We start from the raw sequence: 16,332 nt of genomic DNA, 5'->3' as shown, positions 1-16,332 counted from the left end.
CAAACTCAGATAATTACACCGGAAAGGGAAAACAAGGCATTTGATTGAAGTAGGTGTTTATTGTCGAACTGATTATTGGGGCAGGGTGTTTTTGAGGCGGGGCACTATTTGAGGAAATATGGCTATTTATATTTAGGACCAAACAAGTAGAAACAATTGACAGAGTCCTTCCATTACACTACTCATTCCGTGTTCATTACCGTTAGCGTAAAGCCTGAAACACTTTCAGCTCACCCAAACTACATGATCTTCCCGTTGTAAAACCCACGGATACTATTTTTAAAAAGCACTGCGCAAGTCCATCGTGTAGAACAACAGCAGCAGGTGGTGACACAAACAGCTGAGTGTGCAACATGATTGTTGACTACACAAAGGCAGCAGAACACATTTGAGTGGAAATAAAGGCCAAATTGCAACGACGACAACTTACACCGTGTTTCTGTTCTTGTTGTTGCGTTAGCTAATTAGCAATAACCTGAAAAGGACTGTTACATGATAAATCATTTCGAACCTGTTACTGCATCCATTAGCTTGTTATGCCACAATGTAGGAGAAAAACAGGTGGGGGAGGTCCACTTGATTCCTTCGGACTGCAGTTCAATTTCCCTTTTTGTAACTACTTGAATGGTTCCTCATAGGAAAGGGTTCTGATTGTTCAGTGCGGGCTGCGGTGCCAAAGCACCATCCATTGAGAGGGGCAACAGAGGCTGGGGCAGCTCCAGGCCGGTGTGTGTCGGGTGGGTGAAGGACGACGGGAGGGTGGCCGTCTGCTGGCTGACGGGCAGAGGCAAGGAGGCGCTGTAGGAAAGGGAAGGCTGCATTGTGCTCGAGCCCATTTGACCTAGAGTGTGTCTGACCGGCTCCGGATCAAATGGGTTGACGGTGGTGGAAGCACCCGCACCTAAAAAGGAGAGGCAAAATAATTTTAACTTATTCAAAAGGTTTGTTTTTGTCACAGTAGCTGCATCCTAATGATGTCATTCTTGACACAAGTGAACCCATTTGACTTCTGTTACTAAACAAAAAAGTAGCAAATAAATGCCTCCCCTTTTCTCTTGAAAAACAACAGACTTCACACACACGCATACAGACATAAAAGAGCTCATAGCTGACATAATTTTAACCCTGTTGGTAACCACAACGGCAACAGATGCCTCCTTACAAACACTGAAAAACAATGCTTTATCGAAAATGGAGACTCATAATGTAAAAATGTTGTGTGCTAATCAAGACAATTGATGAACCTAATTCCAATTCTTGACCCAAATATGAGCAAAGTATTCAAAATACGCTGGCCCTAAATTAGCAGTTACCTGCTAGAAAAGGGTTCAAGCTGGCTTGGGAGTTAGCAGGGATCAGCGTGTCCAGGTTGACCAAAGAGGCGGCTGCGGGGCCGAGGAAGGACTCAGGGGTATGCAGCATGCGAGGCTTAGGGTCCACCAGGCTCTGTCGTAGCTGGTGCAAGTCAAACATCTCCGGGCTGCCTTCCCTCTGTCCGTTGAGTTTACCTCCGTCCATGGCCTCATCGAAAAGATCGCCATCTAAAAGGAGAGTTGGATTTGTTTGGCACTGGGCAAAAGTCTTGATAAGATAATCAAATGCAATCATTACCGGAGGGGCTCGCAGCTCGGAGAGGAGACCTTTTTGGTATTGTGAAGGGATCCACTGCAGATGATCCTGAAATGTTGGAATATCATCAGCCATCTTTTTGCTATAGCGCATGTGTCTTGAAAGGCGCTTATAAATAAAATGTATTATTATTATTATTTTACACCCTGGAGTGGTCACCAACCAATCACAGGGCACATATCAGCTCAACTCCACCATCCTGTGTTCTCTCTTTTTGTACCCTCCATCATGCTACTCGGCCCCTCCATTGCAACCTACACAGCCGAAGCAAAAAGGGGTCCCCACAGAGTTCTGGGTTTTCTTCAGAAAACCCATCTGTCCAAAAATGGTCAATTTGATATTTTTTCACAATCTGAAACTAATGTCCTATCGTCTGTTATTTCTCCATTAACTGCTTGAGGACAATTCTTTCTTGAGAACTACCATTCTTGTTGCAAAACTCCGCCTCTTCCCTTACTCTGAGGGAGCCGTTCAGCATTATGGCCCCTCAGGATTGAAAGTCTGCCAAGATAATGTAACCACAGGTCTTTTGAAGTAAAAACCTTCTGACGAGTAAGTCAATGTAGACTTCGAAGTAAAGGGCTGGATTCCGCATTCTACCATTTTAATAAATGACAGAGTGATAAATTAGTGTGCTGCCCATAACGTCATTATAAATAATTCTAAGTCTGAAACAACGTATGAATTGTAATGCACGCCCACCTGTGCCCCATAGGTTGGAGGAGGCTGTGCCCGGTGGGGGGTCCCATGGGTTGACTGGGGGCGAGCTGGGCTCCCAGGGTGGAGGAGGGCTGTTGGAGGTGGGAGGTACCATCCAGGCAGCATCACCCACTTTTGACAAGCTGCGGCTTCCCTCTTTAATAGCGAGAGTAAATTGGAGAGGCTGGATGACTTGGTTACACATTTTCACCCACATTGAGTGGAAACTCACCCCCCACCCCACACACCATGCATAATTGCCTTTAAATATCCCAAGTCTTTACTCATTCCAGTAAGATCAATAAAACACCATTAGGTGACATTTTGTACTTATAAGACCATGAAAGAACGCTAAAATACTTCCACGACTTTGTTTCGTTGATGACAGTTATGCTGACTTCACATTATTTTCTATTTCTATATTTCTGAAAGGACATGTGATTCATGCACTTCGGCACATAATGCTCAGACACTTACCCAAGGGGTTCCAGGGATCTGTGTCCCCCGGACGAGCGGACGCTTGGTACGGGGTTTTATGCCAGACGTTTTCACTCGGAGGGGGGTCTTTGGGTACGGCAAAAACATCTACCAGGTCCATGAAGGCAGTCTGACAACACGAAAAAAACCCCAACACATCAGTCAGTAGCTTGTCAGATAGTTTGAAGATTTTAATGTAAATAACTAATCAAAACCCTATAAATTTTGTCACTGGACTAACATATGATGCCCCCCTGCAGCCACAACGCCCCTCCCACCCCAAATGGGCTATTCCATACCCCAAAATTTCATACCCCGCCTTTAGACGACATCTCGCGTTTGCTCTCCTCCAAAGCTTTCTTGAGCATCGATTCATCTCCTTGGCGACCGAGTTGCTCCTGTCAACACATATCCTAGCCTTAGCTGGTTGATTATTTATATTTCTCCCTTTTTTTAACAAGGTCTCCAATTGATGAGATACATCCACCACAAAAAAAATGGTGTGTCGAGTTAAAAATATCTTTCAGACACGCAATCATTCTTTTCATTGGGATTTTATTTTTCGCCTACCTTTTGGTGTGCTTCCTTGCTCATGCTCAGTGCTAACTTGAGCTGGGAGTCCTCATCCATGTCCACTGTGGTAGATGGATGCTTGACTGACTGCGAGTGGGGCCAAATGCAACAAAAAACAAAAACTGTTATGACATTGTTTTTGTCACATCATGACACCACAAGTACCTCACCTCACACCATTGAGAAGAGAAGTTTGACCGGTTTGTTAAATAAAGACCTGGGGGCGGTGGGGAAGTTATCCATAATGACACGAGATGGACAAAAGTATTGGGACACCTGCAAATGGAGGACTTCAGACAGGATTATGGAATGCTGGCAGAAATTTGGAAGCATAGATTTAGTCAGGGTCAGCGAAGGCATTTCGCAAAAAGCCCTCATTGATGACCGTGTCTCAATTCTATTGTCCATATCGTGTAAGAAATCTTCTGGAAGGAAGAAGCGAGCAAAATAACATTCCCTTCATGTCCCTGGACCAAGCGAAGCTGTACCTTCTTAATCTCTTTGCTGATGCTCACAGCGATCTGCATTGCGGTCTTTTCATCGAGAACCACAGTTGTAGTAGTCGGCTAAGGTCAAAGGGAGCAAGGATCAGAAGCAAGGACCCGAGGTACAACCTGAGGCCATTCATTCATTAGCGGCACTAAGATGATTTCTCTCAGTACGCTTCCTTCTAGTCAGTTGACTCTGAAGAGGAGGGCAGGATGTGTGACATGCGCCTGGCCGTGCTTGGATATGTGCTTCCTGTTTGGCTGGCGCACAGTGATGGATCCCAGTGCCATTACTGGCTGAGTCAGAGACAGAGACGTTCTGTTCTCAGGGAAATGGTGGTTTGCATATAATTAGGGCTTAATGGATTCGTTGGAAAAGGACCTGAGCAATCTCACGGGTGGGTTTTTACCATACTTTTTTGGCATTGTTGTGTTCAACAGATACACATACACAACAAATACTCACATAGGGAGAGCATACGACGAATGCCACCTTGGAAAAAATATATATATATACACAGTTCCAAACAACTTCAGATCGCAAAACAAAAGTCCTCTTTTTTTCAGCACCAAACATGGTTGGTCACCCAAGTGATCTTCCGAACCGCTTGATCCTCACTAGGGTCGCGGGGGGTGCTGGAGCCTATCCCAGCCGTCTCTGGGCAGTAGGCGGGGGACACCCCGAATCGGTTGTCAGCCGGTTGTCAGCAGGGCACACGGAGACGAACAACCATCCACGCTCACACTGACACACCTAGGGACAATTTAGAGTGTTCAATCAGTCTGCCACGCATGTTTTTGGAATGTGGGAGGAAACCGGAGCATCCGGAGAAAACTCACACAGGCCCGGAGAGAACATGCAAACTCCACACAGGGAGGCCGGAGCTGGAATCGAACCCAGGACCTCTGCACTGTGAAGCCGACGTGCTAACCACTGGACTACCGGGCCGCCCGGAACTTTAATATATTTATTAGTTATTGTAATGGATGGAGTGCATACACCTCCCGGCTGAAAAACCCCACTCAAAATCAGCCAGGTATGTTTTCCAAAATGGTTGCAGGAATGTGTTGTGTAACTTGAGGTTGTGTTGTGTAACTTGTGGTTACTTTGTAATGTAGGGAGAGCAGACATCCCCTCGAAGAAGAATGTAACGTTCCAAAGAATTACTTGTTTGTGTCATGTCATTTATGTATGGGATTGCATGCACCACCACAACACAAAAAAGAACTGTATTGTCCCACCTAACCCTAAACTCCTACTTTTTTTTCCTGGGACCGAACTTTAATAATTTTTTTACTCCGTGTAACAGGGATTAACACGGAGAAATCATAAACTCCCCTCCAAAAGAATCATATCCAAATACTAAGGCTGCATGATTATGGCCAAAATGATAATCACAATGATTTGTTTTTCATCAATACTGTAATCGCGATTATTAAACACAATTATTCATCATGCAAAACATAAAGTTGCATTTTTTTAAACAAATGTAAATTTCCAATGGTCACTTTATTGGTGAGCTATTTTTAGAAGAGCCCCTAGTCCTTGAAGGGGCTACCTGGTGCCCACGGACCTCATGTTGGTGACCACTGTTTTCGAGGCTCTCTCTCCTCATCTCCAATTTTTGCTGTACTTTCTTCTCTTGACATGACTTGCTATCATCAGGCTCCTGCTGCAGGATGCAATTGCTTGTTATTTAGGCAGTTTAATGAAGCTGCCTGCTGGTTGGCTTACAACTGATTGAAACAGATTGGCAACAGATCCTGCATTTTACAGCTAAAGATTATCATCGATCAGGTTAGTTTCATCGTGGTTACCCAAATTGTCATCAAGACAGAAATGTGATTAATTGTGCAGCCCGACCAAATGATATTATTTCAAAATACAATGAAGGCAGCACCGAATTGCACAATGTTGGAAAGATGCAGCAAGATACATCATAGACAGGAACCCTAACGAAAGATTATTGGGAAAATGTGTATCTTTCTTACTATTCACGGTTTTGCTCTGCTTCAGGATTTTCCCACGTACTGTTGACAGTGTACAGTACCATATGTCGCGTATACGTGCGATACAGCATACATACCTTTTCACTTTCCTCTCGGCTCATGGCCAGGGCCAGCTGCAGCTGGAGTTCCTCCTCCCCCGTGGTGCTCGGCCGAGCTTGCTCCAATTCCGGCGCGAGTCGAGGAGAGGGAGAGGAGGCTGGAGGAAGGAGAGGAGAGAGGAATGAGTGTGTCGGGAAGTTTCGAAAACATTGACAGAAGGAGCGGACAAAAAAATACAAAACACGCTTTGGCTGCGTTCTCGGGTCAGAAAGGTGCTGGTACTGGCGCTGAATGTTAAAATATCTGCCGGCCCTTGTTGTTTAGGATCTTTGTTGCCGTTGCCTACCAGTCGGTAGGCCCAGAATGAGAACAATGCTGCGCCTGTGCGCAGAGTTCGGGGAAGATCTTGGAAGATGGATGGATTTGGAACGTGGCCCATCGAAAGAGCACATATCCTCAAAGTGGGTTTGCACATCTGTGGATGCTTAGCAATCGCCAGGCTACTAAATTCTAAAGCATGTGGTCAGATTTTTTTTCATTATTATTTATTGTAACATGGGGAGTGCATAGAAATCCATTTAAAAAACTAACAAAGTCACCCAAATTTTTACTATTACAAATTCATATTACCGGTAGTTGCAAAGGTTAACCTTATTATTACCTATAGGAATAGCATACCTCCCCCTCACCCCCAAAAAAGGCAAAAGTCCAAAGGCAACAGTCTTCAATAGTCAGAGAACGGGCGTAGGGTGAGCATACAAATACCTCTTCCCCCGACAGTTGACTATTACCGCTTGGAATTTGTTGTATTACTTGAATAACCGAGTTACTTATTAAAACGTAGGTAGAGCATAGAGCCCCTCCACACCCTCAAAAATGTCTTGACTATCATTTGCGTCAGTTGAAATCTGTTCTATGAAAACTATGGAAAGGGAGGGAATACAGCCCCAGAAAAAAAGAAAACACAGTTCCAATAAAGCAAGTGTCCTCTTTACCTCAGGACCAAGACGGTCACGCAAGTAGAACTTTAATACTTTATCAGTGGGTTATTGTACTGTACCCAGGAATGAGCAGAGGGACAACATACGGTCCCCTTTCAAGAAAATCCACAATGTAAATGGATGATTCATTTTGCCTGAACATTGGGCATTGTGCTCCTCCTGTAGAAGTGCTGAAGCACATGGACGCTGGCTCAAGGTGGGAAGTAGCCACATGTTTCCACTGGCTCACCCTCATGAACAAATATGCAGAGAATGCATATCGGGTCTGGGGAGAGTGGTTGGGGGAGTATTTGCTTGGACAAAAAAAAAAAAAGACTAGACAGAAACTGGAGGCAGTAAAACAGTCAGAAAGCGTCTGCGAATGTGCCTCTGATCGCACCATAAAGCCACCACTGTTGGTCATCTGCTAACGTTTCACACATTTTAATTAAGAACCACACAGACCACATCAATGCCCGAAGGGGATGACTGCATTTTTGTTTTTCAGTGAAGATAGCAAAAAGTCCCACATTAAAAACCAAAAAAAAAGCCACAGAAATCACTCAAACATATGACAGCAAACTACTCGCAAGCTAAGTGGCTACAGACGAGCTGGTATGCACTTCGTTTGACATTGGCGGTATATTCGTGCTTCATGTCTTTTTTACACTTGTTTAATAGTTAATATTTACAACAGTGAGATGCGTTGTTTCAAGACTTATTCTATTGTTTATATTTGTATTAAATGTCTTTCTAATAGGTTTGAATTCCTGGTACCTCACAATTTACAGAATTCTTAATTCAATCAATTCTTACACCCATCCCAAAGTTGTATTCATCCAAAAAGGATTCATTTCAATATTCCCAACAGGAAATGCTGCTTTTAAAATCTAATTAAGGTTCTTGGAGCCATTGTGTCCTTGAAGCAGTACGAGGCTTGTACTGGTTTGCTTGGTTTTGGACGCATGCACACAAAAGCGGTGGGGGCCTCGTGGCTTTTTCTCTTTTGTAACTAGAGATCAGCTGATGGGGCTGTGCACGGGAGAATGACAGGAATGCTCAAGTCTGACAGTCAGAGAAAAGCAAAATTACAAAACTATCTCAAAAGTGAAAGAGAAAAGATTGTAGAGGTTAACTGTGTATTTTTAATGCGGGATCTTTCATTTGCTAGGCGCAAATTCCCATGATAGGACACACGGAAAGGAAATTCATGTTCAAATAGCTGTACCGGATTTTTCTCATACTTTAATCTTACGTTTGTCCATTTGTAGTCGCCATCCTCATGTTCTACACTGTAGTATCTGCGAGTCACTGTATGTAAATTTAAAAGGGGGAAGGGGGCACGGCCTGGTGAGTGACACTGTAAGTCAGCGAAAGAGAGTGTAGTTTGGCTGTTGTCAGAAAACACACTGAGTGCCTGGACGTCAAGTGTGGACGATGCAGCTCATGTATGAGATTGCTTTTCATGGGTTTATTTTGTTACCGTTTGTTCAAGAAAGCAATTGATAGTGCACCGAGGGCTGAATGATTCCTTGACCAATTGTGGGGACATTACAGAAAGTTCTAACGAGTGGAAGGCTACATTAAATTCACACATATTAATCTTAGTTTTGGCATGGCATGTGAGTTAGTCCTGCTTTGCAATAAATACAATACACTTTATCTCAGTTTTGTAATATTCTCGAGCTTTTCCCAAATGACTTTGGATGAGAGCTGTCGTGCAGCCTGGATTGGTTGCAAGTCACATATGTAGATCATTTCGCCTCGAAATTGTCCATAGGTTTGAATGGCTCATATAAACAGATTGAAAAAGACTGACTATGTCAGGGGTACCCATTACGTCGATCGTGATCGACCAGTACATGAAGGATTGGTCCCAAGTCGATCCGAGTGGTGTAGAGGGGAAAGAAAAAAAAACATTTGGGTCGCTGTGCATATTAGTAATATTTTTTGTGTTAATGCACCCCAATCATTCCATCAGTCTCACTTTCACAAAAAGTATTTATAAAATAAAATAAAATAAAACAAGTTATCGTTAACCTACGGTTACGTGTGACCGCGTCACCGGAAGTTGTTAGCGCTCAGCAGTCTGCAGTTGCAGCTTGTGATCGGAGTTGGTGTGCTATTTATTTTATCGGTGTCATTATTCTCATTCAGAGTTTGTTTTGTACAATTCACTGACGATCGACCCATTACTGCGTGCATATGTGCACGCGCGCAGTAACGGGTCGATCGCGAGAGGTTGGTTGATCGAAAAGTACCGGTAGATCTTCGGTCAAAACAGTTTGGGCACCCCTGGACTACGTGCTATGAGGTGCGGTTCATCTTTACTACTCACATTGTAGAGAAGAGGGCGAACTTCGGGTCTCGTGCATCCCGTAGTGGCTGGCGTGGGCAGCCGGGTATGGAGGAGGTAGCTCTCCATATTCACCGTAGACCCTCACCATGCGCGACTTGGTCTTCAACGCCTGGGCCCTATCTTTCTTCAGCTTTTCCGGGTCCTTCAGCAGAGCCACCAGTTTCTTGGCCTTTTCGCGGATATGGATACCCTGGTCCTCTCCATCGCGGTCTATGTACTGGAAGTCCTTGAGGGTCTGGATGGAGTAAATGTTGTCCCGGCACTCCTGCGCCACGCGGACCGAGCCTGCCTTGGTCAGGTAGTCCAGCAGGGTGAGCGCCTTATAAACGTGGCGCCAATTCTTGCCGTGGTCATTGAGCCGCCTCCAGATCATACCCATGACCTCGGTGAACGCCACCATGTTGTAGGTCAGATCAGCAATCTCGGCCATCAGTGTGCTAGAGGCGCCCCACGGGTCATTGGAGGTGGCCTCGCGCACTTTGATCTCGGCATCCGTGTAGTTGTTCACCACATTTTTCATCTGCCGGCGCAGTGATGTCTGCATGTTGACGGTGGCGATCAGGGCTCCAATGGGGGAAAGAAAAAAAATGGGGGACCCTTTAGGTAGCAGCTCAGAGGACAAAGAAAAAGAAATCCAAGCTTGTCTTTGCAAATTCAATTAAATCCACAAGATTGTTCCTGTTGGGGAGGAAGACAATGTGACAATCAATTAAATGTTTATGATCACTTGGACAAAAAGTATTGGGGCATGCATAAGCATATGCAATGTGAAAATGAAAGAAAATATGGAAGTGTCTCTATTGACATTGCACACCTATGGACAATTTAAACCAGGAATCGGCAACTGGCATGCGTAAGAGATTCCAAACCTTCTAACGGTGAGACAGACCTGCTCACTACTAAACCACCGTCTTGTCCTGGTAGCATAAAACTGTCTAAAATTAATACAAATTTAGGAGGAACAAAGGAGATTCTCCCAACACAGGGAAAGGTGTTAAAAGGGGAGGCGTAAGTACGTTGCATGCCGAAACTCGACACCAAGGCTAATCTTTCAATGGGACAATGCAGAGTGATTGTGGTGCAAAATACAATGCGTTGTTTTCAAGTTGACTCTGTTGAACACACTTTCCATTCCTGTGAGGTAAATATGAATTTGACCGTCATTGAGGGAGCAGTTTCAAAATGTTGCATACGTCACTCCTTGGTTCATTACATTGGACTGCACTTTGGACTGATCAATACTGTCAACAGGGTGGATGAACATTCCAAATGAGATAAACTCATGGGCCACATCATTAGGTACAACTGCACTCGTTCATGAGAAGTTGTAAAATGTCTGTCTTGACAAAGGTAATCAGTTTTTGAAATTTTAAATTATATATGTCATATGTTGTATTCGTAGTTGAACAGTGGTCAGTAATTAAAACGTCCCTCAATTTTGATACCGTGTACTTCAAACTAACAAATAAAATTGTTAGAATGTCAAAGCGAGCATCGTCACCAACATGTTCTGAAAGCTGTTGTTGTCAGTTGTAGCTATTTAACACACACACACACACGCACACACACGTCACATAAAAAGTGTAAAAATGGTGAATAGCCCGTTATGGTAATTAATGAGTCGAATTACGGTTCGTGAATGGACCGGGTTACTTCATTTTCTCTTTTCAAAGCCTGAGACGCTGTGGCCTTTACGTGGTACATTCCACCGCAAATTTAAAATGGCAGCTTCCCGTGCATTCCAGGCACCTGACCTCCTCAATTATCAAAGACGGAAGTACCTTGCTGATTAACAAACGAGTGGAAAGAAAAAAACATTGCGATGTTTTTTTTCCATTTCTGTTGACAGAATACTCAACTATTTGAAATTGTAGTTACTTCTGAATTGGGTACAGTTGGCTCTTTTTAAATAGACTGTCCAGGTGAAGGCAACATCAATTTCCTGAAGCAATTTCCTTAAGTTGTGTGCTTCATCTATACCCACGCCAAAAATAAAAATAAAAGTAAATGATTGTGCGATTGTTTAGTCACCTTAAAATTAGGAGACGTGATGTCAGGGCAGCTCACGTGGTGCACTTCCTGTTACTTCAATGACGACATAAACGAAATGTAAACAAAAAGGGTTGTCAATTTTTTCAATCTTTTATTTAGATTTAAGTTTCAATTATACTGATTGGGGTTAGGATACTGCTGTGAATTTTGCTATCCACGATTTTTTTTTCACGAAAGCAACACATCCGAGAGCTGAACTACACGTTATGTAACTCTAAATGAGCGAATTGAACGGCAAATTTAATTTAGAATCAAATTGAAAAAGCGCATTTTTAATTAACTTTGTCCTGCACGTATTGAAATTTCCCGGGACGCTGCGTCGAACGGGACGAGGAGGTGAACTATCTCACAGTGACTCAGCTTCTGTGATTTCGATGAAAATACAAACAATAAAACCTGGATATAATATCTATTAATACCATAATTCTTCATTTCCTCTTCCCTCCCCCCTCTCCTACCTTCATGACATGGCAGCGTCAGGCTCCCAACTTTTGAGAGGAAGGAGGAAATAAGACCAAAATGTGTCTCCGCCTCTCGGCATGTCCCGATAAGCCGATAGGGTAAAACACAAAGTGTTCAAAAATATCTTCTATCTCGTCCTAATTCGCGGGGGGAAAAATTATTTTCAAAACTCCTGTTTATATTAGTGTATTGCAGTGCTGTGTAAAGGCAGGAGCACCCCCGCACCACTCGTGAAAACACGCTAAAGTGCAGGGAGGGAGGAGTGGGCTGGTGAGGGAGGCTGGCCTGCACTGTGCATGCAAAGTCAGCCTTAACCCTTTCATTGTCGAGGCGGTGACAAAAGTGCACTCGAAAGGAAGATGCATTTTTTTTACTTTTGGGGTGAAGGCACAGCTAGTAGCCAAGGGCTGATGAGAACTCAGACGCTCAAGTTCTATACAGAATATGTAAGTGTCATACACGCCTGACTCCACAAGTGCATCTGAAACGCTGTTTGATCCACGCCCCCCCCCCAAAAAAAATCAGAAAAACGGAAATGATGAAAAACAGTTTAATGCAACATCGCCACAAACGAGTACTACAAAGTTATCGGTCTTTGCAGTTGTCCATCAATAATTTTATAATGGATAATTTTTTTCTTAATTCACTTGACAGCATATTTAATGAGGAAAAGAGAAAATGAATGCATGGAGATTCACTTAAGACTGTGACTGTTGATTTTTTTTTCTCCATGCATGCCCTGCAATTGGCTGGGCGACAAGTCCAGGGTGTAACCTGTCTCTCTTGGAAAGTCACATGTGACATTACTGAGGACAACACATACAAAAATGGATGGATCTTACCATCCATCCATCCATCCATCCATTTGCCAAACCGCTTGATCCTCACTAGGGTCGCGGGGGGTGCTGGAGCCTATCCCAGCCGTCTTCGGGCAGTAGGCGGGGGACACCCTGAATCAGTTGCCAGCCAACGAACAACCATCCACACTCACACTCACACCTAGGGACAATTTAGAGCATCCAATCAGCCTGCCATGCATGTTTTTTGGAATGTGGGAGGAAACTGGAGCACCCGGAGAAAACCCACACAGGCCCGGGGAGAACATGCAAACTCTACACAGGGAGGCTGGAGCTGGAATCGAACCCGGTACCTCTGCACTGTGAAGCCGACGTGCTAACCACTGGACTATGGATCTTACCAGCAATATCAAAATAAGTGCAGATGGCTACTGTGAGTCAATGTGGGCGGGACTTTCAAAAACACCAAAGTCAATTATTCCAGTCTGAGACGTGACTGAAGCTGCATTCATCCCTTCTTGTTTTGGTATCTGTAAACATATGGTAGCATATATTTCAACATAAAAAGTGTTGTTATAAAAGCAATATGTCCCACGGGGGTTCAACTGAGAGCCCTATTTCCTTTGCAGCAGAAAGTCTGAGCTCTTGAGTTATTTATCAGCACTAATGGCGCATTGTCTAAAGTCAGGTCCTGATGCATTATACAGGACCTTACGCTTATTGGCTTTGAGGTTTAGTAATCTCGGTGAGTCTCATATGCAGCGAGCCCAATAATGCCGGTTGTGAGAAGTGGCGAAAACGTTACAGAGGAGGGACCGGCAATTGCTCGGAGGAACAGGATGGACAGGAAATTCCAGCTTCTCCTTGAAAAAACACACAAGTGTTGCAAATGTCAACAGGAGCGATGGCGTCATGGCCTCAAGCAGCACAACGGAGGGATGTCCTTTTGTTCCGACATTAAAATAAGCTTGGGTTGTGGCTGCTTCATTTTGATTCTCACCAATCAGGTCGGTCGAGCTCGACTTCATAGCTGCCATACAGACACTCCCTCCCTCCCCTGCGTCTTTTATTTCTCCTGAACAGAGATTCCTGAGCATTCTTTGTTCCTCAACAAAGGCCCGCAGAGGTCAGCACAAGGAGGAAGGTCGTGTGCTGACAGAGGCAAGGGACACAAAGGGAGAGCGAGTGTGCAAGGAACACACAAAAACAGAAGCATGTTTCAGACATCCAACCAAAAAAAAAAAAAGAATCATCTTTGGCCCAACCCTGATTACATTCAAATGCTTCTTTAAAGCTTCAGCCTACGTCACTCCAGTCTCTTAGCTGTCCTCTCGTGGTGAGATGGTCAGTTTGCAGCAGATTTTGTTGTTCCCCCGTCTTGGCTTTGATTAGCAGCATTTTTGAGTAGCAGCATCATGTCTTGGTTGTTTTTCTTCAGTTGGGCCTGAGTCAAGGTGGAGGCAGTTATGAACAGTTCTAAACAGCAGTCACTGTGAGCACAAAACTTTCTGGCTTTTGTTAGACAGTAAAAGAAAGACAGGAAAAGCCGATTAGAAAATCTGAACTTTATCTGCGGTTAATCATAGGAACTTGAAATGGAGAATACAACCATATCCCCATGCACAAGAAAGAGGGTGTGCACACTTGGACATCCACGTGGCTGCAGTTGTTTATTTTACGTGCCCTGTCTAAAATGTTTCTTTCATTTTTTTCAATCGAGCTCATCAATCAGCTCAGCAGAAGCCTGATGACAATCTTGATCATTTCAATGAGTTGTACTCAAGGAGGGAAACATCTCAAATAGGCCGGTTTCGGGTTTTGGGACGGGTCCTTGGTCAGGGTTTGGGGTAGGTTTTGAATGAGTCTAGAGCAGGGGTGCCCACACTTTTCGGACCGAAGATCTACTTTTCGATCAACTAACCTCCCGGGATCTACCATTTCTGGCGCTAACAACTTCCGGTGACGTAATTACGCGCCATCGTAAATTCAAGATTTAACTGTTCTATTTTATTTTTAAAACATTTTTTTGTGAAAATGAGACTGATAGGATGATTAGGGTGCAGTGTACATGAACACAAAAAATATATTACTAACATGTACAAAGACACACAACTGGTTGTTTTGTTTTTTTTCTCCTCGACACTCCTCAGATCTACTTGGGACCTGTCTTAGATCTACCGGTAGATCAGGATCGACCTAATGGGCACCCCTGGTCTAGAGCAATGGCGGCCAATTAATTTTCCAAAGTCATCTGTCGTCTTGCTTCATTAACATTGAATTGAATAAAACTTTATTGTCAATGATATCACTCTTTAGTCAACACTCATAAAAACAAATCCTGCCTGCCAATGCGCTGGGAACAAAAAGAGGAAGTTGATCTCTGACGAAATAAAATCAGTATGAATTCAATACTAAGGATGACTGTACTTCTTGAGTAACCTCGACCCCCCACACCCTCTAAAAAAAAAGAAAAATCTCATGATGACTAAGAATAATGAACAGCATCATTGGCCGCATTCCATCTGGCTATGTGCCTGCTGCCGACACGGTTCTACGAGACGCTTCAATGGAACACAGCCACTGCCATTACCTTACATTGTCACTATATTACTTCACTGACATGTGCACCATGTCCACCAATTGTACAAACACATGACACATCGTAAAATGTGAAACACTGCTTCTATATTTACTCTGGCCCGTACACCAACGCGCTTCAAACTGTCAGCCATTATAGAATGTTAGGTACAGTTCTAAATAGCCATGAAGTGGAAGCAACTCATGTTCTATCGTGCCTGTGGCGCGGTAAAAAACTAAAACAAAATCCCTCTAAACAAATGTGGTGAAACTGTCAGGAAAAGCCTACCTACTAAAATATCTGAAATTTATTTGGGTTTAAACAGGGGCACTTGAAATGGTGGCAGGTGTGTGCTGAGTCCCGTTTGAATGTGATTATCTCTGAACACAGCCCATTGGTTTTGTAACTAACTGTAGCAAAGTCATTTCAACTGTAACTAGGTCACTGTAACAAAGTAACTGTAATGTTACTAAGTTGGGGTAATTGCAATTATTATAAAGGTAACAAAGTATCTGTTAATAAAGCAAAGTAGGTTAAAAAAAGTCAGAAATAGCCTCCTAGAACTGTTGAACTTTATGTGGGGTTGATCAGAGGCCCTTTTGAATGTGCCAGTCTCTGTGAGTTAGAATTTGATTGGTTATTTCCATACAAAGCGTGTCGGCATCACATTGCAGGGGTCCGGGGTTTGATTCTGGCCATGCTGTTTGGAGTTTGCATGTTCTCCCCGAGCCTTCTTGGGTTTTCTCCGGGTACTCAGGTTTCCTCCCACATTCCAAAAACATACATGGGAGGTTAATGGAACACTCTAAATTGCCTGTAGGTGTCACTGTGAGCGCAGATGTTTGTTCGTCTACGTGTCTGTGCCCTCCGACTGGCTGGCAACCAGTTCAGGGTGTACCTCGCCGACTGCCCTAAGACAGCTGGGATAAGATCCAGCATGCCCCGTGCCCCTTGTGAGGCTCAGCGGATCAGAAAATGGTTGATGGATGGATGGAATTACAAACAAAGGTGTGCACACTACTTCCTGTTTTTGACAGATTTTTGTTCAAGTGAATTGTACATGTTGTTGGTCAAATGAACTGTTGAAAAAGTTTTTGAATTATTTCCCTTGATTTAAAAAGAGAGAGGCCTGAGAGCTGTTCTATTGCCTTGACCCTCTTCTGTGGCAGCAGCTGCACCTTGTGGAGAC

At 43.8% G+C, this 16,332-nt stretch overlaps 1 protein-coding gene and 1 long non-coding RNA gene across 7 annotated transcripts; both read right to left on the bottom strand.

The window, feature by feature from the left end:
- Window positions 1–39: 39 nt before the first annotated feature.
- Window positions 40–12,026, bottom strand: epn3a (epsin 3a). 6 transcript variants are annotated; one of them, XM_052049828.1, is made up of 11 exons: window positions 11,726–12,026; window positions 9,234–9,932; window positions 5,954–6,072; window positions 3,867–3,944; window positions 3,376–3,465; window positions 3,120–3,203; window positions 2,806–2,935; window positions 2,332–2,484; window positions 1,612–1,677; window positions 1,314–1,541; window positions 40–901 (listed from the first exon to the last, which is right to left on the bottom strand). In XM_052049828.1, the coding sequence occupies exons 2-11, from the start codon at window positions 9,796–9,798 to the stop codon at window positions 633–635; spliced, it is 1,782 nt and encodes a 593-aa protein (XP_051905788.1). In that variant the 5' UTR covers window positions 9,799–9,932; window positions 11,726–12,026; the 3' UTR covers window positions 40–632. The 6 variants fall into 6 exon arrangements, with proteins under 6 accessions (XP_051905788.1, XP_051905787.1, XP_051905789.1 ...); XM_052049827.1 differs by having other exon boundaries at window positions 11,765–12,026; XM_052049829.1 differs by lacking the exon at window positions 11,726–12,026 and adding an exon at window positions 11,286–11,710.
- A 936-nt stretch (window positions 12,027–12,962) lies between these two features.
- LOC127589255 (uncharacterized) lies at window positions 12,963–14,441 on the bottom strand. The gene is made up of 3 exons (XR_007959332.1): window positions 13,840–14,441; window positions 13,566–13,717; window positions 12,963–13,428 (listed from the first exon to the last, which is right to left on the bottom strand). It is a non-coding gene; the product is annotated as an uncharacterized LOC127589255 (long non-coding RNA).
- Between the last annotated feature and the right edge of the window lie 1,891 nt (window positions 14,442–16,332).

Source organism: Hippocampus zosterae, chromosome 17, assembly GCF_025434085.1.
Source record: "Hippocampus zosterae strain Florida chromosome 17, ASM2543408v3, whole genome shotgun sequence".
In the NCBI taxonomy this organism is placed as follows: domain Eukaryota; kingdom Metazoa; phylum Chordata; class Actinopteri; order Syngnathiformes; family Syngnathidae; genus Hippocampus; species Hippocampus zosterae.
This window is presented reverse-complemented; position numbering and strand designations above follow the sequence as displayed.